At 47.3% G+C, this 24,623-nt stretch overlaps 2 protein-coding genes and 1 pseudogene across 2 annotated transcripts; 1 reads left to right on the top strand and 2 right to left on the bottom strand.

Annotated features, from left to right (window-relative positions):
• The first annotated feature begins 1,988 nt into the window (after positions 1–1,988).
• Positions 1,989–2,348, top strand: LOC136503003 (uncharacterized). Its single transcript, XM_066498224.1, has one exon. It carries the CDS (start codon positions 1,989–1,991, stop codon positions 2,346–2,348), a length of 360 nt encoding a protein of 119 aa, XP_066354321.1.
• Positions 2,349–5,166: 2,818 nt separating this feature from the next.
• Positions 5,167–6,299, bottom strand: LOC136503004 (cytochrome P450 71A1-like; annotated as a pseudogene).
• A 17,444-nt stretch (positions 6,300–23,743) lies between these two features.
• LOC136503005 (cytochrome P450 71A1-like) lies at positions 23,744–24,421 on the bottom strand. Its single transcript, XM_066498226.1, has 2 exons — positions 24,086–24,421; positions 23,744–23,755 (listed from the first exon to the last, which is right to left on the bottom strand). The coding sequence occupies exons 1-2, from the start codon at positions 24,419–24,421 to the stop codon at positions 23,744–23,746; spliced, it is 348 nt and encodes a 115-aa protein (XP_066354323.1).
• Between the last annotated feature and the right edge of the window lie 202 nt (positions 24,422–24,623).

Genomic DNA, 24,623 nt, shown 5'->3' on the forward strand with positions numbered 1-24,623 from the left:
ATTGCCGATGGCACAATCAACTCGACCGTTGTCCCTGACCTCTCCACGATCCGAGCTCGGAGCATGAGCGAGAGCCCGGCCATACGCACACGGCCGACCGTTGCACAGCAGCGGGTCGACGTCCTCGAGGTAATTTCAGTTTGACTCGTCGTATATTGACTTTTACACACCGTAATTAGCTATGCATTACTGAAACATTGGAGTGAAATGTTGCAGGCCCTGCTCGAAGAAGAAGCTCGGCAACGTCAAGAGCCGTTGGAGCAGCTGATGTCCCAGCGTCAGGCCTATGAGAGTAGGTTGATGGGCATCACGGAGACCTATGAGACTCGGTTGTCGAGCATCACGGGCTTTCTTCAAAGCCTTGGGCAACATACGGGTCTTGCTGTGCCACCTGAGCTGCTCGCTCCACCACCTCCACCTGCAGCCTCACCCAGGGATGGACTTACACCTGTGAGTATGAAAGTTAATTGCAGTCTCTTACATGCAAGTAATTTCTAATTAGCTAGCCAAGTACATGTCTAACACATAGAATATATACTCCTTTGTGCAGCCTCAGTCGGCGGGTTCCAATAATCCGCCTAATCGTCAGGATCCGTATCAGTCACCGCCCGATCAAAGGCGTATTTGGTAATGAGTTTGAACTTGTCCATGTTCATGGAATTGTGGTAATAAATTGGATGTTAGATGATGAACAACTTTTGAACTTGTGAATTTCGATGTGATATATTCAGACACTTATGTTTGTGACTTCTAAATGGTGTTTGTGATATGTAAGTGATGAATGTGTGATAATGGGATGGATGTGTGATGAATGTCTTGGATTTGAAGAATGTGATGAATATCTGTGAAATTTTCTGTTTGAATGTGTGATGGAAGTGTTGGAATGTAAAAACAAGAAAAAAAAATAGGCAATTATAGACGCTTTGCCGAGTGTCACACTCGGCAAAGGCCTCTTTGCCGAGTGCAACGCCCACTGCACTCGGCAAAGCTGGCAAAAACTGCATGAAAACACCAGATTTCCCAGCTTTGCCGAGTGTAATGGCAAAGACACTCGGCAAAGAGACTTTTTAAAAAAATAAAAAATTCTTTGCCTAGAGCCGACACTCGATAAACAATTTCGGGAAAAAAAATTATATAAATTCTTTGCCGAGTGTCGTACTTGAGACACTCGGCAAAGCAACCGTCATGATAGCGCACCGTTAACGGCTACTTTTCTTTGCCGAGTGTCCGGTCGACACTCGGCAAAGGCTTTGCCGAGTGCCCGACAAATGACACTCGGCAAAGAAGGCTTTGCCGACTTTTTTTTCTCCGAGTGGCCTATGCCGAGTGCAGTGCTCGGCAAAGCCTTTGCCGAGTGTTTTTAGGCCTTTGCCGAGTGCCGTAGGCACTCGGCAAAGTCCCTATTTCCAGTAGTGCCGTATGCTCCTCCAGATCGCTTTTGTTTGGAGTTTCTTTCCCGGCTCGCAACACCACGCCGACTGCCTGGCTGATGTGATGCACGGCGGCGGAACCACGTCTGGCTCTCACTGTGATCGGAATCCTAACAATTGGCATCCGAGCCAGGTCACGCCACCACCATGTCGCAGTCGCCCAACAAGAAGGTGCTCCCTGGTGATGACTCCAGCGAGAAGAAGAGCCCTCCGTCCACGCGCTCGCCACGACGTCGCGGCCGCTCTCACTCGCGCCGATCACGCACCCGGGACGCCGGGCTGTGCGAGCGCATCATCGAGAGGCCGTCCGCCAACGTTGCGTGGTCGATGATCACACGGACTAACTATCCGGAATGGGCATTGGTGATGATGGTGAATTTCCAGACGCTCGGTGTCTGGGACATCGTCTGCCACGGCGTCGGGGAGGAGCGCGACGATGTCGATGACCACGACGATCGATAGGCAATGGCGGGTCTCCTGTGCTCGGTGCCCTCCGAGCTCTGGAGCACTCTCGCAAGGAAGGACATGGTGAAGGAGGCCTAGGATGCGGTCAAGAATATGCGGATCGGGGACGAGCGCGTGCGAGAGGCCACCGCGCAGCAACTCCGCCGGGACTTCGGCAACATCACCTTCAAGGAACGCGAGTCTGTCAACGAGTTCGGCATCCGCATCACCAACCTCGCCAACAATCTTCACTCCCTCGGTGACAACATCACCGATGTTGAGATAGTAAAGAAGTTGCTGCAGGTGGTGCCCGATCGGCTAAATCAGGCAGCGGTCTCCCTCGAGATGTTCCTCGACCTGAACAACGTCACGGTTGAGGAGGCGATCGGGAGGCTGCGCGCCTTTGAGGAGCGCACCAAGCCGAAGCAGGTCACGGACGCCATGGGGTGCCTGATGCTCTGCGAGGAGGACTGAGAGGCCCGCCGCAAGGCACGCCGTGAGCAGGAGAACTCCGGCGGTAGCGTGGGATCCAGCAACCGTGGGAAGCACCGAGGGCGAGGACGGGGCTGTGCAGGCTCCTCATCGCGTGATGGCGCGATGACCAGAACGCGGGCACCGGGAACACCGGTGGCTGGAGGCCACCACCCGGCGATCGCTGCAAGAACTGCGGCAAAACTGGCCACTGGGCCAAAGACTGCCGTGGAAAGAAGGACGTGGCCCACGTCACGCAGGCCGAAGAAGAAGAAGGGGCACTGATGTACATCGCGGCGGAAACTGAGGTAACCACGCCGCCCAAGTCCCCTTCACTTCCAAGGCCGGCGCCGCCTGCTGTCGATCCGCAAACCTGGGTCCACCTCGACGAATGCAAGGTCCTCCACCACCTCAACAGCGAGGAAGAGAAGGAGACCGTGGGACCTCGCCGCTGGGTGCTCAACACCGGCGCGATGAACCACATGACGGGGTCACGGAACGTCTTCGCCGAGCTGAACACCGGCGTCACTGGAACTGTCAAGTTCAGTGACGGGTCGGTGGTCGCCATCGAAGGGAAGGGCACCGATCTCTTCGCCTGCAAGACCGGTGAACATCGTCGCCTTGATGGAGTCTACTACATCCCGCGCCTCACCACAAACATCGTCAGCATCGGCTGGATGGATGAGGACGAGTTCAAGGTCGACATCGAATCTGGCATCTTGCGCCTCTTCGACTTGTGGCGACAACTTCTCGCGAAGGTGCACCGCTCACCGAGTTGGCTCTACTACCTCGACATGAACATCGCCGCCCCGGTGTGCCTCACCGCTCTTGTCGGCGACGTCGCCTGGCGCTGGCATGAATTGTACGGGCACCTCAACTTCTAGTCGCTGCGCAAGCTGGGACGCGAGGATCTTGTGAAGGGACTGCCGGCGATCGATCACGTCGAGCAAGTCTGCGAGGACTGCGTCTTGGCGAAGCAGAAGCGGATGCCGTTTCCCCAGGCTGCAAAGTACCGGGCTTAGGAGGAGCTCCAGCTGGTCCATGGTGACCTTTGTGGCCTGATCTCGCCACCAACCCCGGCCGGGAACGTCTACTTCCTGCTACTGGTTGACGACATGAGCCGCTTCATGTGGCTCACGCTCTTGCACTCGAAGGCAGATGCGCTGCGCGCGGTCACCACTGGCTGAGCGCGCACGGGGCGCATGACGCGCTCTCTCCACTGCACGGCCCAGGGCGCTGGGATGGCAGCGACCAAGCACGAGCGTGCCGTGATCCTCTCGGTCATTCTTGGCCATGTAACACTGCATGTACTTAGTTTATATTCAAGTTCAATCAACAGAAAACGCTGCCGCTTTGCAGCCCAAATTTTCCCTGTGTTGCACTTGTGTTCACGTGTGTTCATCGACTCTCTCTCTCGCTCTCACTGTGATCGGAATCCTAACAGCCGGGCGCCTCTACTGGCTCGCCCTCGCCTACAGCGTCTTCGTCTGCGACCCGTTTGCCGCCACCGCGCACGGAGCACCTGCGCTTCCTCCCGCTGCCCGCCAATTGCGAGATGCGGGAGGAGCTCTTCCACCGCGTCTACGTCGCTCCGCGCCGCCGCGTTGAGTTGCCTGCTCCGCTACGTCGAGGTGCGGGGCCTCTCCTACGAGGTGTTCGTGCCCCCCGACGCGGCGTCCCCGCCGGTGAACCCCAGCGTCTGGATGTGGACGCTCGTCGACCCGTAGGTGGCGGAGCCCTGGATGTTCGAGTACGAGGCGCCCTTCCCCGAGGTCTGGGCGCACGAGTCCTACGTCGCCGGCGGCTGCCGCACGGGGAGGTGCTCCACGTCGCTCTCATCGACCCCGACGACCACGGCGTCGTCTACTTCCTCCAGGGCTCCAAGCTCCTCGGCCTGGACGTGCGCGCCAGGCGGGTCGTCTCCTGCGAGGAGTGCTCGGTGCGCGACGACAGCGAGATCATGCTCCGAAACTCCCGCCCCATCCTCGACGCCTGGGAGCTGTCGCCACCCTCGCCTCCCCGCACCGAGCCGCTTCTTCGCCATCGCCTCCCGATGGTGAGCGCGCATACGTCACTGCTTCTTCTTGTTCTGATAACTGCATGCTCCGATTCATTAGTTAATTGATCTAATCAGTGCTGCATGTCGTCGTTAATCACACTGTGTCCTCCCGTCTGGTTAAATTGCTGCTGTTTTGCGTGCAGAGCTTGACGACGTCGAGAAGAGGGAGAGGGAGAGGGAGAGGAAGGATCGCTGTTTTTTTTTTTTTTTGAAACCAAACGGAGGGGGAGAGATTCCCCACCAAATTTGTATTTCAAACGAAGTCAACACTCCATTTAACTGGAGTGAGATGTAGCATTACAGGAGAGGAGATAATTGCGCCAGTCGTTTGGACTGTTTACATGATCAGCTTTCAGGCGCTTGTGCCAAGCTACAAAATCATCACAAAGTATCCGTGCTGTGGTTCGTTCTGTTTGTCCGAGAGAAGAGAAGGAGAACGTGTGCTCTGCTCTGTGCTGTGCCTCTGTTCGCAAGATCGATCTGCATCTGCTAATGCAAATGGAAATTCAGTTTTGATTCCTCTTGTCCTGTTTGGTTCCTCAGCTCGCATCCCATGCTTGCTTTTCTGTTACAATTACCCAAAATGCTATGGTTACATTTACTGTTGTTCTGAACTTCTGACAGTATCACAGTAGTTGTGCTAGCTCAAAGAAAGCACGCACAATACTGACAAGCATGGATGCATTTGTCTAGTTCCTAGCCATGGTTTGGCGACGAGGATCAACGGCGTCTTGAGTCGGACAGAGAGCCCGTAAACCTCGCTCACGTCCACGGACAGTGATACAGCAAGTTGGCGAGAGCGAGCTCGACGGTCGGCGCGGCGAACCCGGCGCCGGGGCACCCACTCCTCCCGGCGCCGAACGGCACGGACCTGAAGTCCTGCCCCACCCCCACCTTGCAGTAGCTGTACTCCACCGGTGGTGCGCCGTCGCCGCCAACGAACCGCTCCGGCACGAACTCCTCCGCGCGCTCCCACGCCCCAGGGTCCCGGCCGATGGCCCACGCGTTGATCACCACCGTCGTCTCGCGCGGGATCAGGAGCGGCGCCGGCGCGTGCAGCCTCAGTGTCTCGCCCTCAGGTACGGAGCCCCTATCGGCTCTCCACGCGCCAACAGGCTATAAGGGTACAGTGGCCAGTCATGTCTGGCCTGGTCGGAGGCCCAGTCAGCTTAGCGACCAGACGCAGAGGCTTCATCAACCGCACGGCCAATCCACTCAGCTCGTCCATGTCGACCGTCGACGGCCCACCGGCCGGCAGCTCCCAGTCGAAGTGGTACAGCAGGCTCGTCAGCACTAGCTCGACGTCTCGCCATAGCAAACCCGGCCCCAGGGCACCCTCTCCGCCCACCACCGAACGGCAAGAACGTGAAGTCGTGGCCCGCCGCCGCGGGCGCGTAATGATCCGCCCCCGCGGCCCCGTCGTCGTCCCCGAACCACCGCTCCGGCATGAACTCCTTGGCGCGCTCCCATGTGGCGGGGTCCAGTGCGATGGCCCCGACATCGATGAGGACGCGGGTGCCCGGTGGGACATGGTAGCCAAGCAGCTCGGTGTCCTCGACCGTCTCCCGTTGCACGAGAGGCGCCGGTATGTGCAGACGGAGCGTCTCCTTAAGCACCAGCCTAAGGTGGTGCAACTTACCGAAGTGATCCTCGGTAACTTGGTTGTCGCCGCCGCCATGGATGGCCATGCGTATCTCATCTTGGAGCTTGTGCATCTCGTCCGGATGGTTGATGAGAACCGGTATAGAACACTCGACAACATCCTTGTCACGGACGCCCGTGCCCGGGCTGGCGCACCGCGACGTCGAGGAAGCCGAGCTGCACGCTGTCAGTGTGGAGGAGCCCAAATCGCTGAAGGAAGCAGACGGTGATCCAAGGCCGCCGTGATGGAGCATTCCAACTGGCTATCAAGCAGCAGACAGCATACTATATTTATAATTCTAACCATTCAGATGCTATATTTGCAATTATTTATTAAAAATATTATTTTAAAAAGATTCAAAATATATACTGCACGTGGATGCTTAATTATATGGAGTAACGAATCATGCATCCAAACTTTATATTTTTTTTTTGCCATGGGTTTTGATATATAGATACTATGAGCCAAGGGTGTGGCCCGTGTGGATAATTAAGCTCTTTATTTAATTGCCTGAATAACACTAGTGTCAGGTTTATAAACCCAGGGTCCCTTATGGACCGGCCTTCCAGCAAAAGCTCGGCCCAGCAGACGACGTTGCGAACGACGCGTAAACTCCTGGGCCGGCCCAAATACCTAAACGACTGGCCAGAAGGGCGATCCAATCTCCGACCGGAAGGCCTCGCCAAGGAGGAAACAGCGCTCGCTTCCAACTCCGGCCCGCCTCTCCGATCAGAAGGCCTGGCCAAGGAGGAACAACGCTCGTTTCCGACTCCGTCCCGCCTCTTCAACTGGAAGGCCGGGCCAAACACCACTTCCGAACTCCGACCCACGTCTCCGACCGGGGACGCACCGAACCCCTGCTTGCAGCTCTTCACCGACTGGCGCAGTCGGAGCCAACTAGGAGCAACCGATCGGAGACGCCCGCTCGGTGAGGACCAGGAAACAGACAGAGCAAGTAAGGCAGGGCACTCAAGTCAACCGCAATACCGAGGACCGTACCCTGTACACCTACAGGACAGTACCGACAGGACATGTCAGAAGAGTGCCCTGCAACCTTCCAGGCATGTCAGAACCTAAGCAGTGTTGTGGGCGCCGACATTTGCCCTACAGTATTGTGGGCGCCCACAAACTCGCATATCAGACGAGCACGGTAAAACCTCTTGCATGCCTCTGGGCATCAATAGTATGGCAGGCACCGACGTCTGCCATACTAGAAGAAGACGACGTAACCTCCCACATGCATCTAACATTAACAGTGTTATGGGCGCCTACAATCATCTTATACCCAACGGCATGGGCAATGAGACTTAGCATACGTACACTCTCTCTCACTCACTTGTAAGGCCATCCCCTTCATCTATAAAAGGGGGTGCGCTCTCTCCCAAAGGAAAGAATCAGTTCACTTACATCGATTCAACACATAACAACAGAACCACCAGGTTCAAACCTCAAGCATACGCTCGAATACTCAGCGTACGCGGGAGCTCTTGTCACTCTCGGCCCTTCAGACCGGAGTCCGACCGGGCCTCTTGTACCTCCCATCTTTCTCCTTTCCATTTGTAACCCCACAGCAAACTTCGAGCATCTAGGCTCAGAAATAAAGTCACCGACCGACTCAAACTGGACGTAGGGCATGTTGCCTGAACCAGTATAAACCCTGTGTCATTGAGTGCTGGGCCACATCCTATCACAACGTACGGCAAAACTACAAATATTTACGTGTTGGTCACTTTCTGCGCCGATAGTTGGCGCCGCCCGTGGGGAAGACGCTGTTCGTTCACACTTTTGGTCATCGGATGGCCCACTTTTCCGCCACCTTTGCCATGGCGGGCTCAAGCGATACGACTCGCTTCGGCCCACTAGGGTTCCCCGCACTCACACCTATTGGGATGCGGGGGCCCTCCGTCTTCGGGCCGTCCCAGGCCTTCCTCTTCAGAAGCCTGGACTTCATCGCCGACCGGCTCGGCGTACTACACCTCTGCGAGGAGGCACTTGTTCCGGCGCCCGTCGAAGGGGCGCTCTCCATCGGCTCCGGGACACCCGACGACTTCAACGACGAGGCGCCTACGCTTCATTCCGAGCAAACGCTCTGCTCAAACCCCCCTGTGAGTAATGTACATGCTATTATTTACTCGCTATTTACTATCTTCTGTCGATTCTCCAAAGGGACCCCGCTGTCCCTATCGCAACCGCCATTCAACCGGTCCCCCTACGGCTTCGCGTCCCTCGCAGACGTGTAGCCCTAGGGGCTCCGAAAGATGCTGACGCCGTCTCCTCTCACATCCGAATTCGTGGGATTGGCGAGCTACGCTCCCACCTGTTTCTACGAACTCGTAGATGACGAGGTTGAGAGTGACAGCTCCAGCATCGGCGACGTGGCACCTAGCCACCGTCCGTCCTAGGAGTGCGCTATGGTGGACGCTCTAGGACAGCCGCCGGTGGTAGCGGAGTCCTTGCAAACTCACACCCCTCCGGACCCTCGTGTGGGGGCCCTCGCGCTCGCACAAAAGCACGATGAGGAGCTACGACAACTGCGGCAGAACCAGCCGCCACCTACGCCGGCGCGCTCGGCTCACCACGCTACGCCCTGTGCGCGCAACCCGGCGAGCGGCGCCCGGGGTCACGCCCGACAGGTCCAGTGCAACATCATGGATGGGGGAACGATCCCCCACAGTTCGCTCAGGCTGGCCAGAACATCACCGCCGCGGCATTGCTTCTGTGCTGCCTTCCCGAGCCGAACGACCCCCAGGAACAGGCGATCCACCGGAACCTCCGGGCACTGGTGGAAACCGCCGCCGTTCAACAGGCGGAGAGCTCCGCATCGCGACACCGACTCACGGCCTCTCTCCCCACTAGGGGAGCAGGGACGTACCAGACGAATCGATCCATCCGTTCACCGCTACGGCCGCCAAGCGCGGCGCAGGAGGCCGCAACCGCGCCACGGTCTGACCTGGTGCCCGCTCCACACCGGCCCCCTGTGTGCGAGCGGCTCGGGCCGAACCAAGACGCTCGCAGCGTCATCAGCAATCGGCGTCGGGCCCGACATGATGATGACGTCCGTCGAGCGGCAGTGAGGGCAGGCGACACAGACCCCGGCTGGACCATCACAGGGAGTGGTGAAATGCACCCCAGGCAAGATCACCGGCCGGACGACCGGAGTCTCAGCCCGGATGGCCTGGGACCACGGGCCTTTGGTCGACGCATCCAGAGAGCACCGTTCCCACTCGTGATCCTAAAAATACATTTTAGAGGCGAATCTTCTACTGAAACTGCCCCTAGAATGCATTTCTAGGGATGGTTAAAAGGCTGTCAGTGGCATTGTATCATTTTTTAAAACCGCTCCTAAAAACCCATTTTAACCGTCTCTAAAATCTTTTCTATACTAGTGTATTTTGCATTTCCGTGTCGGTTTTGCAGTAACAAGAAAATTCCTGTTTCGAGGGCGACTTGAATGAATTTGTTGAAGCCAAATGCACAAACATTGAGGTATATCTAGCTTTTTTTTTTTTTTTTTGCAACGAGGTATATCTAGCATTGGAATCATCGAAAACGCTTACCTGTGAGAGAGTTGTATACACAACACACACGTAGCCACAAGCCCACAAACACTGCTCCAATATGGAAGCACTGCCACTGCTGTGGATCGGCCTGGCCACTCTCGTTTTCCTACGGCAAATAACACAGCACACCCCATTTTCGCCGCTACTGCCAATTATTGGAATCAGCGACACTGCTGTTGCCAGGCGTCTGCTCTTCGACCATGCCGACGCCTTCTCCAACCGGCCGACGACGCCCTTCCCACTAGACTTCGCCTCTGCTGAGGGGCGAAAACACTGCAGCATCAGCAGCATGCCCAACGATTCCTGCCCCACCCCCACCTTGCTGTAGCTGTACTCCACCGGTGTGCGCCGTCGCCGCCAACGAACCGCTCCGTGCGCTCCCACGCCGCAGGGTCCCGGCCGATGGTCCACGCGTTGATCACCCCCGTGGTCTCGCGCGGGATCAGGAGCGGCGCCGGCGCATGCAGCCTCATCGTCTCGCCCTCAGGTGCGGATCCCCTGTCGGCTCTCCACGCGCCAACAGGCTCCCGATAAGGGTATGGTAGCAGGTCAGAGGCCTAGTCGGCCAACGGTTGGTTGAAAGGTCCTGTCGGCCAGCCAGTTGCCGAGAGGCTTCCTACTGCTATTGAGCAGTAACAGGATACTATATTTATAATTCTCCCCATTCAAATGCTATATTTGCAATTATTTATTAAAAATATTATTTTAAAAAGATTCAAAATATATACTGTACACTACTACAGAATGGACTTGTTGTCCCGGGCGGTAACAGCCTTTAGTCCCAGTTACCGCGCCGGGACAACGATCCCGGGACTAAAGGTGGAACCTTCAGTCCCGGGTCATCGAGCCGGGACTAAAGAGGGACCTTTAGTCAACCGGGACTAAAGGCCCTCCAGCCGAGCGAACCTGGCGCATCCTTTAGTCCCGGTTGGTAACACCAACCGGGACTAACGGTTCACCCTTTAGTCCCGGTTGGTAACCCCAATCGGGACTAAAGGTTCCTTTTCTTTTTCTTTTTTTTTGTTTAATTTGTTTTCAGTTCAGTTACACGTATTTGTTTAATATATAATATGTTTTTATGTACGTATTCTACGCTGCTAATATAAATACACGCATGCGTATAATTATATCTAATTCTCATCTTGAGCATTATTATATTCGAATAAAGTATGAAACTATATATATTATAGATATATATATATGTATATATACAACACTTTCAGATATCAATAAACATTTAATTTACATCATTTATTCCTTAAGATCAAAGTAGAACTCGCCGTTGGGATTTAGCACTTTTTCTAGAAGATATCCTGCTATTGACTCTTGAACTGCTTTCAGATGGTCTTTTTGCATGACCCTTCGTTTTAACCATTCAGTCTTGCATTTGAAATAAAAGGAAAAGTATTAATACACATATATGTATATATATTCATTTAAAAATAAATAAAAATTGATATATACGTACTCTGAGGACATCTTTAGGAGTTCTTCTTATGTGCGCAGTGATAAATTCACAAACGTAGTATCCACACAAGTTATTACCTGGTTCCTGCCGCAAACACCACTGTACGAGAAGAAGATTATTCTCATCATCTCACACGTAAATTGAAGTACGATATAGTAATTAAACACGTGGGGAAGTGTATATAGTACAACTTACTGGTATTTCAACTACATTAAGTGGTGCCTTGCAATCCTTACGATGTTGCCGAATAAACTCTTTCCAAACCCTGTGCGACCAATAATGTACGATCGTTAATAAATTATGGCAAAGTCTATTCAATAATAGTTGTGCGCGAGAGATTGAAATTACCCCTAGATAATGTCTATCATATCTTGGTATAGTGCCCGTTCTTTTCTCAACGAGTCAAAGATTAGTAACCGACTTGAGTGTAACTCAATGACAATGAGTATCCAGTGAAAACTGCATTGGTTTATACACACACGTACATGCATATAAGTTGTATTGATATTACATAAAATGTGTAGACTACATTATTATTAACACTTACTCAAAGTTGTACGGGAAAAGTATTGTTGTCTTGCCGTGCTGCTTCACGAAGAACATCATGATATTCTCCTGTGCTTCAGATACCCATCGCTCCTTGACAATAATACCGGTTTTGAATATGATATAAGGATCAATGAAGCCAACACTGGTGTCTTGTATTCTTTGGAGCTCTGACATCTGGAATCTGTATATAAATATAAGTTACATGTGAGGATAATTATATACACGTACGCATGGAAGTGAGTTTATTAAATAAAAGTAAGAATCACTTACAAACAAAAGGAGCTAATGATTGATTTATCCAGAGCGTCCATGTGGTATAGTTGATGCAATTCTTCGAAACTAATATGTAAGATGTCATCGCCACGGAAGTAATGATGGTCTCTAAATCTGACAAAGATCCACTGCTCACCCCTGCCACACGCCTGCATGTACCACTTGTTGAGCAAGTACATTTGCGTACCCAATTCATTCAGAGCCGCAGGGTTGTACAGACTTTTGCCATATTTATAAGTCTTCCAGGTATGAACTTCCAGGTTCTGGATTGGAGCTTTGCCCATCAATTGATCCAAGGTTAAACCAGTATCTTGAAAAAAAGCATTAAGGGCTTGAACCGACACTTCTCTAGAGTTGTCTGGTCGATAGACTTCTATGTTGGAACCATATTGATTAGCAACAACAAGATTTTGCATTGGTTGCTTCTGTTGTCCGAACTGTGGGACATCCTTCCCTGATGCTCTTTTTCTTTTCTTATCTGCATCATGTGACTTCACGAGGGAGCGGTCATAGTCTGATAGTGGCGAAGGCTTACGAAGTTCAATCATCTTTTTCTTATGAGCATCGACCTTCTGCCTCAGCTCCTCTCGTGGTAGGTAAAAGTACGGCTTCTCCTTAAGCTTCGCTTGACTCTTCTTTTTGGTATCTATAAAAAAATCTTTCACTTTTTTGTCTTCTTCAGCTGCTATTTGCTCATCAGTTTTTTCAGAAAGTATTTCTTGAGAAATAACTCTTTTTCTCGGGGTCTTCTTTGCCGCCGGGACCTTAGACGTCTTTGTAGTGCGTCGCTGTGGAGGGGGTGGGGGCGGTGTTGGAGACCGGCGTGGAGGCGATGTGGCCGGTGTTGGTGGAGACCGGCGTGGAGGTGTTGGAGATCGTTGTGGAGGCGGTAGGGCCGGTATAGGAGTTGGAGATCGTCGTGGAGGCGATGGGGCCGGTGTAGGAGTTGGCGATCGCCGTGGGGATGAAGTCGTCTCGCCCCCCCGCGACGCTGTGATGAGATGGGGAATGAATGATTAGGCTAGGCTGGGGGGAGACCCTGCTACAAAAACAAGTTGTGTGTCAATTATTTTTTAAGCCAATAGAAAATTAATGGAAAATAATATTTCATTCACTTTCATTCGTACCTAGGGTGAGGTAGGGGAAGCGGTGGCGCCCCAGGAATGATGATGAAGCGTTTGCGCCATTAAATAAATGTCTTTTCTGCTTCTCCTAGTGTCTTCTCCCCATCACCGCCTTCAATGTCAAGAGGAACATTGCTGTAACCTTTGAGCACTCTATCGACCGAGACGCTAGCATATCCAGGTTGAATAACTGACCCATGGATTCTTGGTGTCTTCGTTCGGTCTATTGGAGATACAACCCCGACAGCCACCATGATTGATGCATTATTACCATCTGGAATGTGCAGCTCACATGTTGTTAGAGGCTCGGTAATGTCATCAACAGGGAAGCGCAACCCAGCGTCGTCTTGAATAACTGGCAGCTCCGTAGAAGCACAACTACTTTTCATCTGACCAACGGGGCTAATGGTGACTCCCGGCGTTGATTGCGATTGCATTTGACTCATTGCTAGCTGCACTTGCCTCTTGATCTCCTCCTGCATTCTTGCCTCAAGAGATTTTTCTCGTTCACGTGATTCAAGCAATGCTTGTCGTGACTCGTCAACAAATTGCTCCAATGCACGGATTCGTTCTGCCTCCTCATCCTTCTTTCTTTGGCGGCTTCTGTAGGTATCCTTGTCTGCTGGGAATGCGTGTAGCCATGGAACCGCCCCATAGCCTCTTGTTCGACCACCGTGTTTGGGATTCTCTAGTGCATATGTCAATTCATCCTTCTCTCTGTTGGGCTTGAAAACACCACTATCAGCTTCTTCCCTAGCACGAGCTAGTCTCTGTGTTGCTCTCTCAATTTTTTGGCCGAAAATTAGCTTGCCAGTGTCTAGGTCTAGGCTTCCCCCATGAGCGTAAAACCAATTCTTCGCGCGTTGAGGCCAGTTCTTCCCTATTGTTTCAGGTATGATTCCCTTGGCAGTAATCTCTGCTTCTAGGTTCTGCCACTTGGGAATAGCACTCTTATAACCACCTGATCCCATGCGATGATGGTATTGCTTCTGTCGGGCATTCTACCGATTCCTCATCACACGTTCCTCACTGTCTTGGGATGTCTTGTATTCTACGAAGGCATCCCAATGGGACTCCAACTTGACAAACGCCTTAGCATTGAAATTCGGCGTAGCATTCTTCAAGATAAACTTTTTATACAATGTCTTCTTCCAACTCTGGAACAATGTTGCCATCTTCTTCATTGTCCAATCCCTCACTAGCTCCTTCAAAGCATCATCTGCTTGTAATGTGAAATGTTGAGTGATATCACTCCAAGCTAGGTTCTTGTCACGATCAGATACAAAACTAACATTAGGAGCGGATATCTTCTGCTTCCATTCACGAGCACTAACTGGGATCCTATCCCTTACAACGAACCCACATTTGACATATGTTTGAGCATGTGGTCCCAATGGTTTGCCGGTGTCGGTGTCGAATTCTGATATTATGAAACGGCCCTCTAATGGCTTTTTTGGCCCTCGGACTTTCCTACTTTTGTTGGTGGTTGATGTAGATCCAGAGACCGGCTACATGAGTACAAACACAACGATTAACAACAAATATACGTACGCATGCATCTATAAGAGATGATAGATAATCGAATATACCTCGCCAGTATTTTCTTGCGCGACAATTTGTTGATCTTCAACCACCGGCATATTCAGGATATCCTCATAATCAGCAAAGTACTGACTCGTGTTATCTACATCCACATTGGTGCCGGCATTGATAATATCCGCCATTATGTCATCACTCAAGTTATCATTCGGAGCAGCCATTTGTATCTTCGAGATAACACATAGATAGAATTACTATGGTACATAATATAAGTACATGTGATAACACATATAGAATTACTAAATCCAATTAAATATAATAACACATAATATTTCATCAACATGGAAATAAGTACATGTATATATATACACATAGAATGATACAATATATTTTCTCTCTCTCTCAACACATAGAAATAAGTGCATATGTCGATCTATATCTCTAGATATGCATGTGATACACATAGAATGTCTCTCTAGATACAATTTTCTCTTTCTCAACACATGAAAATAAGTACATATATATATATACATATAGAAATAATTAAGTACATATGTATACATATAGAATCTATAGATATAATATATATAGAGAGATAGAATATATAATTACTAAATTCAATTAAATAAATCTAACATGAAATTAGATAAACTAGTAAGATAATACATTTTAATCTAACATATATCAAAAACTATAATAAAAAACTATCTAAAAAAACTATCTAAATAAAATACTAATTAAATTTTAATACATTTAAATCTAATATATCAAAAACTATCTAAAAATAACTAAAAAACTAACAATAAACTACATGTACTTATTTTAATCTAACATACAGCCGAGACTTTGTAAAAAAAATCTAAAAAAAAAGCCGATCGAGAGCAGCAGATCATATCGAGTTTGATCGACGGAGGCCGTACGGCGTGGGCGCACGGGAAGCGTCGGCACGGATGGTGGGGTCGGGTACGGTGCGGCGGCGGAGACGGGATGCGGCGATGCAGGCCTGGAGAATGGCGCGGCCGGGCGGGGGTAGACGACGACGGCGGCGCGGCAGAGACGAGCTCGACGACGGCAGATGGCGCGGCCAGGCGGGCGGCTGAGCGACGGAGGCGAGATCGAAGATGAACAGAATAGACGTTCGATATATATAGCCTGCGACCCTTTAGTCCCGGCTGGCAACACGAGCCGGGACTAAAGGACATTTAGTCCCGGCTGGTAATACCAACCGGGACTAAAGGTCCAACCCTTTAGTCCCGGTTGGTCTTACCAGCCGGGACTAAATGTCCTTTAGTCCCGGCTCGTGTTGCCAGCCGGGACTAAAGGTATTTTTTGGCGGGCACCTAAATTGCCGCCCACCCTTTAGTCCCAGTTCTTGGTCTGGGCCGGGACTGAAGCCCTGAAAAATTTGCCAACCCGCCAGCGTAATTGGAAAGGCCTGGGATTTTGTTTTTGTTTAATACTAGGTTAATCAATTAATTCCATAGCAACTTCAATACTTTACAATATTTATTTTAAAAAATACTATTGATTAACTAATTATTTATTGTAAATAGGAAAATTTTGTAACCTAAAGTTTTTAATTTCTTTTATGAATATAGAATATAAATGTTACTAATACTAAGTATTTTGTTAATGCAAAAATATATTTCTAACTTAAAATTAATAAAACTAATATTATTCGATAGGAAATTTATTATCACATTATTGTAACATCAATGTTTCAATTTTTTCTCGGTTTTTGACCAAAATTGACAGGAATTTTTTGTTGAACCTATAAAAATAGAGAAAATGTAGTATTTTTTGTTCTACAGCTTTCTCAAATGAAAAAATGGCCTATATAAGGATTGTATATATTGATGAGCTTAACAAACTCGGTATTCAAAACTTTTCAATTTGAGACAATCTAGGGTCCCGAAAACTAGTTTGTAGGCGTCGAAATTTAAAAATCACAAATTTGAACCGTCCAAACTTTCTCAAATGGAAAGTTGACCAAAACAACAATTGTAGATCTTTTTGAGTTTAACAAACTTGGTATTCAAAACTTTTCAATTTGAAGTCATTTAGAGTTCATAATACTAGAGTCAAAGTGTTGTTTTTTTATTTGACCAAATTTGACTTGGTCAAACTTGCTCAAATGAGACACTAAATGACCTCAGATGAAAAAACTCTGAATACCAAGTTTGATCATCTCAGAAAGATCTACAATTGTTACATAGCTCATTTTCCCATTTGAGAAATTTTTATCAAACACTAGTCACAACTTCTTGAATCTCATATATACTTTCTAAAACTATGTCACACACTTGTGAAATTTGAACTACATTTTATTCAAGCTTTCTCAAATGAAAAAATGGCCTATATAAGGATTGTATATATTGATGAGCTTAACAAACTCGGTATTCAAAACTTTTCAATTTGAGACAATCTAGGGTCCCGAAAACTAGTTTGTAGGCGTCGAAATTTAAAAATCACAAATTTGAACCATCCAAACTTTCTCAAATGGAAAGTTGACCAAAACAACAATTGTAGATCTTTTTGAGTTTAACAAACTTGGTATTCAAAACTTTTCAATTTGAAGTCATTTAGAGTTCATAATACTAGAGTCAATGTGTTGTTTTTTTATTTGACCAAATTTTACTTGGTCAAACTTGCTCAAATGAGACAATAAATGACCTCAGATGAAAAAACTCTGAATACCAAGTTTGATCATCTCAGAAAGATCTACAATTGTTACATAGCTCATTTTCCCATTTGAGAAATTTTTATCAAACACTAGTCACAACTTCTTGAATCTCATATATACTTTCTAAAACTATGTCACACACTTGTGAAATTTGAACTACATTTTGTTCAAGCTTTCTCAAATGAAAAAATGGCCTATATAAGGATTGTATATATTGATGAGCTTAACAAACTCGGTATTCAAAACTTTTCAATTTGAGACAATCTAGGGTCCCAAAAATTAGTTTGTAGGCGTCGAAATTTAAAAATTACAAATTTGAACCATCCAAACTTTCTCAAATGGAAAGTTGACCAAAACAACAATTGTAGATCTTTTTGAGTTTAACAAACTTGGTATTCAAAACTTTTCAATTTGAAGTCATTTAGAGTTCATAATACTAGAGTCAAAGTGTTGTTTTTTTATTTGACCAAATTTGACTTGGTCAAACTTGCTCAAATGAGACACTAAATGACCTCAGATGAAAAAACTCTGAATACCAAGTTTGATCATCTCAGAAAGATCTACAATTGTTACATAGCTCATTTTCCCATTTGAGAAATTTTTATCAAACACTAGTCACAACTTCTTGAATCTCATATATACTTTCTAAAACTATGTCACACACTTGTGAAATTTGAACTACATTTTGTTCAAGCTTTCTCAAATGAAAAAATGGCCTATATAAGGATTGTATATATTGATGAGCTTAACAAACTCGGTATTCAAAACTTTTCAATTTGAGACAATCTAGGGTCCCGAAAACTAGTTTGTAGGCGTCAAAATTTAAAAATCACAAATTTGAACCATCCAAACTTTCTCAAATGGAAAGTTGACCAAAACAACAATTGTAGATCTTTTTGAGTTTAACAAACTTGGTATTCAAAACTTTTCAATTTGAAGTCATTTAGAGTTCATAATACTAGAGTCAAAGTCATAACATATTACATAATATCCGTCTCTAAAACATAATATATTAAACATGCATCGTTATATCATGCGGACACAACAGTGAATTTCTTCTTGACGTATGACCCTTGGTTATGATCTTGTCGTAACCATGGAGTGTCTTCATCATTTAACATGATGCTAGGATCTTTCTTCACTATGAAGGGTGGAATTCGGACATTTCTTTCGTAATCTTCTGACATGTCTGACTTGTCTTCAATTCCCACTATATTTATTTTCCCAGAAAGAATTATGTGGCGCTTTGGCTCATTGATCATTGAGTTGATGTCTTCATTTTTTCCTCTCTTTGATTTTGTAGACATGTCTTTCACATAGAACACCTGACTCACATCGGCAGCAAGGACGAATGGTTCCTCTTTGTACCCAATATTGTTGAGGTCCACTGTTGTCATTCCATACTCTTTGTCGACTGTTACCCCTCCTCCGGTCAGCTTCACCCATTGGCACCGGAACAAAGGGACTTTAAAATTAGGTGCGTAGTCTAGTTCCCATATCTCTTCTATGCGGCCATAATATGTTTGTATATTCCCATTTGGATCTGTTCCATCTATGCGAACACCACTATTTTGATTGGTGCTCCTTTTATCTTGGGCAACTGTGTAAAATGTATTCCCATTTATCTCGTACCCTTGGTACGTGAGGATATGCCACGATGGCTGCCTAGCCAACAAATACAGTTGCTCATCAATATTGTCATCGCCTTGACATTCTTTTCGCAACCAACCACTAAAACTTTCCATGTGCTGACGCCTAATCCAAGCTTCAGTCTTCCCTGAAAATTTGGATCGTAAGAACTCCTTATGTATCTCGATGTACGGATGCACCAATGACGAGTTCTGAAGAACTGTGTAGTGTGCTTTATTGAAATAATCGTCTTCCATGCCGATATATGTTTTCTTCCCTAAAGTTCCTTTACCACTGAGTCGCCCCTCGTGTCATGATTCGGGAACATCAATCGGGGCAAGGTCAGGAATAAAGTCAACACAGAACTCAATGACCTCCTCTGTTCCATAGTCCTGGGCGATGCTTCCTTCAGGCTTAGAATGGACTTTCACATATTTCTTCAAGACTCCCATAAACCTCTCGAAGGGGAACATGTTATGTAAGAACATAGGTCCAAGAATACTATTCTCCTTCACCAAATGAACTAGGATGTGTGTCATGATATTAAAGAAGGATGGAGGGAACACCAACTCAAAGCTGACAAGACATTGAACCACATCATTCTGTAGAGTAGCTAGTTCCACTGGATTGATTGCCTTCTGAGAAATTGCATTAAGGAATGCACATAGCTCATGTGGAGGTAGAATTCCTCTTAAAGCAACTGGAAGCAATTGCGTCATAAGCACGTGGCAGTCATGGGACTTTAAGTTTAGGAATTTCTTATCTGGCACATTTATTATACCCTTTATATTGGAGGAGAATCCCGATGGGACCTTGATGCTGCTTAGACATTCGAACATGTTGTCCCTCTCTTCTTTGCTAAGCGTGTAGCTAGCAGGACTTAAGTAATGACGTCCATCATCTGTCTTCTCTAGATGAAGATTGTCTCGTTCTTTCATGCCCTGCAAGTCCTGGCGTGCTTCAAGTGAATCCTTTGGCTTCCCGTACACACCCATGAATCCTAACAGGTTCACACAAAGATTCTTTGTTAGGTGCATCACGTCGATTGCGTGGTGGACCTCTAGGACTTGCCAATAGGGTAGCTCCCAAAAGATGGACTTCTTCTTCCACATGGGTGCGTGTCCCTTAGCATCTTTGGGAATAGATTCACTGCCTTGTCCCTTTCCAAATACTACTTTCACATCCTTGACCATTGCGAGTACATCTTCCCCGGTTCGGTTATAAGGCTTCTTCCGATGGTCTGGCTTACCTTTAAAATGCTTCCCTTTCTTTCTTACTTGGTGATTCAACGGAAGGAATCGACGATGGCCAAGGTACACGACCTTTCGACATCTTTTCAAATATATACTGTCAAGGTCATCAAAACAATGTGTGCATGCATTATATCCTTTGTTTGTCTGACCTGAAAGATTACTTAAAGCAGGCCAATCATTGATTGTTACGAACAACATTGCTCGTAGGTCAAAGTGTTCTTGTTTGTACTCATCCCAGACACGTACACCTGGTTTGTTCCATAAAACTAGAAGTTCTTCAACTAATGGCTTCAGATAGATATCAATATCGTTGCCAGGTTGCCTCGGACCTTGGATGAGGATCGGCATCATAATGAACTTCCGCTTCATACATAACCATGGAGGAAGGTTGTAGATACATAGAGTAACTGGCCAAGTGCTATGACTAGTGCTCTGCTCTCCAAAAGGATTCATACCATCTGTACTTAAGGCGAACCTTAAGTTTCTAGCCTCATTTGCAAACTCTGGAAATTCCCTGTCTATCGCTCTCCACTGAGACCCATCAGCTGGGTGTCTCAGCATATTGTCTACCTTACGGTCTTCTTTATACCACCGCAACAACTTTGCATGGTCTTTATTTCTGAACAAACGTTTTAAGCGTGGTATTATAGGAGCATACCACATAACCTTGGCAGGGATTTTCTTTCTAGGACATTGTTCACCCTCGACGTCACCAGGATCATCGCGCCTGATCTTATACCGCGATGCTTTACATACCGGGCATTCATCCAAATTCTCGTATTCATTGCCATGGTAGAGGATGCAGTCATTAGGACATGCATGTATCTTCTGGATTTTTAATCCCAATGGGCAGACAACCTTTTTTGCTTCGTACGTAGTGGTGGGCAATTCATTTGGCTTCGGAAGCATCTTCTTTATGAGGTTCAATAAATTCCCAAATGCCTTGTCGGATATACCATTCTTTGCCTTCCATTATAGCAATTCCAGTGTTGTACCCAGCTTTTTTTGCCCCTCTTCGGCCGTCGGGTATAGCAACTTCCTATGATCCTCAAGCATGCGCTCGAACTTAACTTTCTCTTTTTCACTTTCCCATTCTTGTTGTGCATCACGAATGGCATCGCCAAGAGCATCACCGAGATCATCTTCTACCGCTACCTCTTCTTCATCTCCCCCCATTGTAGTATCATCAAAGGCACCATACTGAGCAATAATGTCATCAATGTCTAAATCTTCTCCTTCACCTTCTTCCATCATGACCCCGCTTTCTCCATGCTTAGTCCAACATATATAGTTTGACATGAAACCTGACTTAAGCAAATATGAATGAAGACTCATTGAACTTGAATATTCCTTTAAATTCTTACATAGGGCACATGGACAGCACATGAAACCATCCCGCTTATTTGCCTTGGCCACACCTAAGAAATAGTGCAAGCCCTCAATAAAGTCTTGGGAGCGGCGATCGGCATTGTACATCCAATGGCGTGACATAATCTGTATTACACGACAAATTATGAAAACCTTGAACATAATTTAGTATTTTATTACACAACATAAATGACACACACACGGTTGATTAATTAACTAAGTCTGGCTACAACGTAAGCAATCCCAACTATCACTAAACAAACTAAAACTACAATGCACTTCAGTAACATAATTATTTCATGATCGTACGCAACTAAAACAGACAAATCATTCTTCTGTTGAATATCAATAAGCTTCTCCTGCTGGCTCACTGCCTCATCAGCAGCATCCGCTACCTCAAGCGCACCCAAATTCTGCACGTATGTAGCATAATCTTCCTCCCAGTACCAACCATCGCATCCATTGTCCTCCCACTGTAATTAAAGCCAAAAAATATTTAGTCAAAAATATTCAAGAAAAGCAGGTCAATTAGCCATAAAGATAAAATGCGTAAGAAACTCACATCGCGATCCGGGCACTTGTAGAAAACACGGCCCTTGTTGGGTCCCTGTCTCTTGACTCGGTACTCCATCACAATCTTCTGCTTACACTTGCCGCAGATAATGAGAGGGAGTTCTGGCCTCAGTCGTTTCGCAACCGAACAAGAGGCCGATGATCCGGTACCAGTTGTCATCTACTTTCTATACTTATTTTTGCAAACTAGTGTAAATTTCATATTTTCTAAAATGATATATTTAAACAAAACTAGTATGGATTTCACATGTTTCAATAAATAACCATCCGTACTAGTTGACCTTGCTTACGTGATCATCTCGGCCAGCATTTCTCCACCGGACGGCACCATACTTGGCCAAGGAAGAGCTCCGATTCTACGAGAAAGGGAACACGGTCTTCCACGACCGTTGCAGCTCTCCCTCGTAGCATCAAAGTTCCTCCTTGACGTCCATTACCGCTCGGCAGAGAACATGTTGGCCGAGCTGAACACGGTCCGCAAGTTCAATTAGTACGGATTTTCTATAATTTTCTAACTATTTACTAAGTTTTTCATTTCATGGAAAATTTAATTCTAAAAAAAGCATGATTTCTAAGTAGTTCATTTCATGGAAAAAATAATTCTAAGTGACCTGCTCGATATCGGCGAGCTCGCGGACGTTTAGGTTGCCGAGGATATTAACATTTGTAGATGACATTTGTAGGTCTGAAGTTATCAAATATCCATCAAATTATAGCTCAAAAACATGTTTCAATAAATAACCATCCGTACTAGTTGACCTTGCTTACGTGATCAACTCGGCGAGCATTTCTCCACCGGACGGCACCGTACTAGGCCAAGGAAGAGCTCCGATTCTACGAGAATGGGAACACGGTCTTCCACGACCGTTGCCGCTCTCCCTCATAGAATCAAAGCTCCTCCTTGACGTCCGTTACCGCTCGGCAGAGAACATGCTCGCCGACTTGAACACGGTCCGTAAGTTCAACTAGTACGGATTTTCTACAATTTTCTAAGTTTACATATAAAATCATAATAAAGTCCAACATATAAAGTTACACATGCATCTACATCGCAAAATGAGATAAGCTACTGATAAAACATAAGAGGATTAAGTTTGTTACCTCCAAAATCGAAGAGCAACACCAATGGAGGGGGAGAGAGCAAGAACAACAGCAAGCTGAAAAACAGAGGCAGTGAGTTTGAATGGAATGGCTCGGGCTCGGGGAGGAAGAAATGAGCTGAATTATAGGCCGAGATTATTAGTCCCGGTTAGGGGTCCAAACCGGGACTAAAGATTAATCTTTATTCCCGGGGCATCACCCAAACCGGGACTAAAATCTTTAGTCCCGGCTGGTATTACCAGCCGGGACTAAAGGTTTACCTTTAGTCCCGGTTGGTAATACCAGCCGGGACTAAAGGCCCCTGCCCCGCGGACGACCGTTGGGCAGGGACCTTTAGTCCCGGTTCGTATTACCAACCGGGACTAAAGGGTCCTTTAGTCCCGGGGGCAAAAAATGCCGAGGCTAATGTCAAATTGGGACATCGTTCTAAAGTCTGTTCTCTAGTAGTGGTACGTGGATGCTTAATTATATGGAGTAACGAATCATGCATCCAAACTTTATATTTTTCTTTTGCCATGGATTTTGATATATAGATACTATGAGCGAAGGGTGTGGCCCGTGTGCATAATTAAGCTCTTTATTTAATTGCCTGAATCACACTAGGCGAGAGAACTGAATGAGAGATTACAGTGATCTTTTTGTCTCACTATCTCAGTAGCTTCACTTTGATGCGAACAAGGTTGGTGTCTTGCAATGCGTTTGGACAGCATGTTAAATACATAAAAATAAAAAGTAAGAAGCAAAGTATCATTATTAATTCTAATACAGAATCGGTACACAACAACAGGTTGTTTTGCCTCCTTCCAACAAACCGGTTGTTTTGCCTCCCTCCCACACGCGGTTTTCCTGCCACCGCGCGACCCAGGCCTATTCCCTCCGCCAAGAGAAACAAATGAATCCCGCAGTGAAACACGAAAACCGCGGCCCCGTCGTCATCCCCGAACCACCGCTCCGGCAGGAACTCCTCGGCGCGCTCCCATGTGGCGGGGTCCAGTGCGATGGCCCCGACATCGATGAGGACGCGGGCGCCTGCTGGGACATGGTAGCCGAGCAGCTCAGTGTCCTCGACCGTCTCCCGTTGCACGAGAGGCGCCGGTATGTGCAGACGGAGCGTCTCCTTAAGCACCGGCCTGAGGTGGCGCAACTTACCGAGGTGATCCCCGGTAACTTGGGTGTCGCCGCCGCCATGGATGGCCGTGCGTATCTCATCTTGGAGCTTGTGCATCTCGTCCGGATGGTTGATGAGCTCCGCCATTGTCCGTTCCACAATGGAGGCGGTCGAATCCGAGCCGCCTACGAACATATTCTGCACCATACACATATATGCATGGCACTATAGTCATTAATTACTTGTAGAGCAAACCAGTAATAAAATAAAATCAAGCTATACATTAATGATATTTTATTTATCTATAGTCTTTTTATTACTATATTATATAGTACTACTTTTTACCATG

The sequence above is a fragment of the Miscanthus floridulus genome, chromosome 14, assembly GCF_019320115.1.
Source record: "Miscanthus floridulus cultivar M001 chromosome 14, ASM1932011v1, whole genome shotgun sequence".
NCBI classification, from domain to species: Eukaryota; Viridiplantae; Streptophyta; class Magnoliopsida; order Poales; family Poaceae; genus Miscanthus; species Miscanthus floridulus.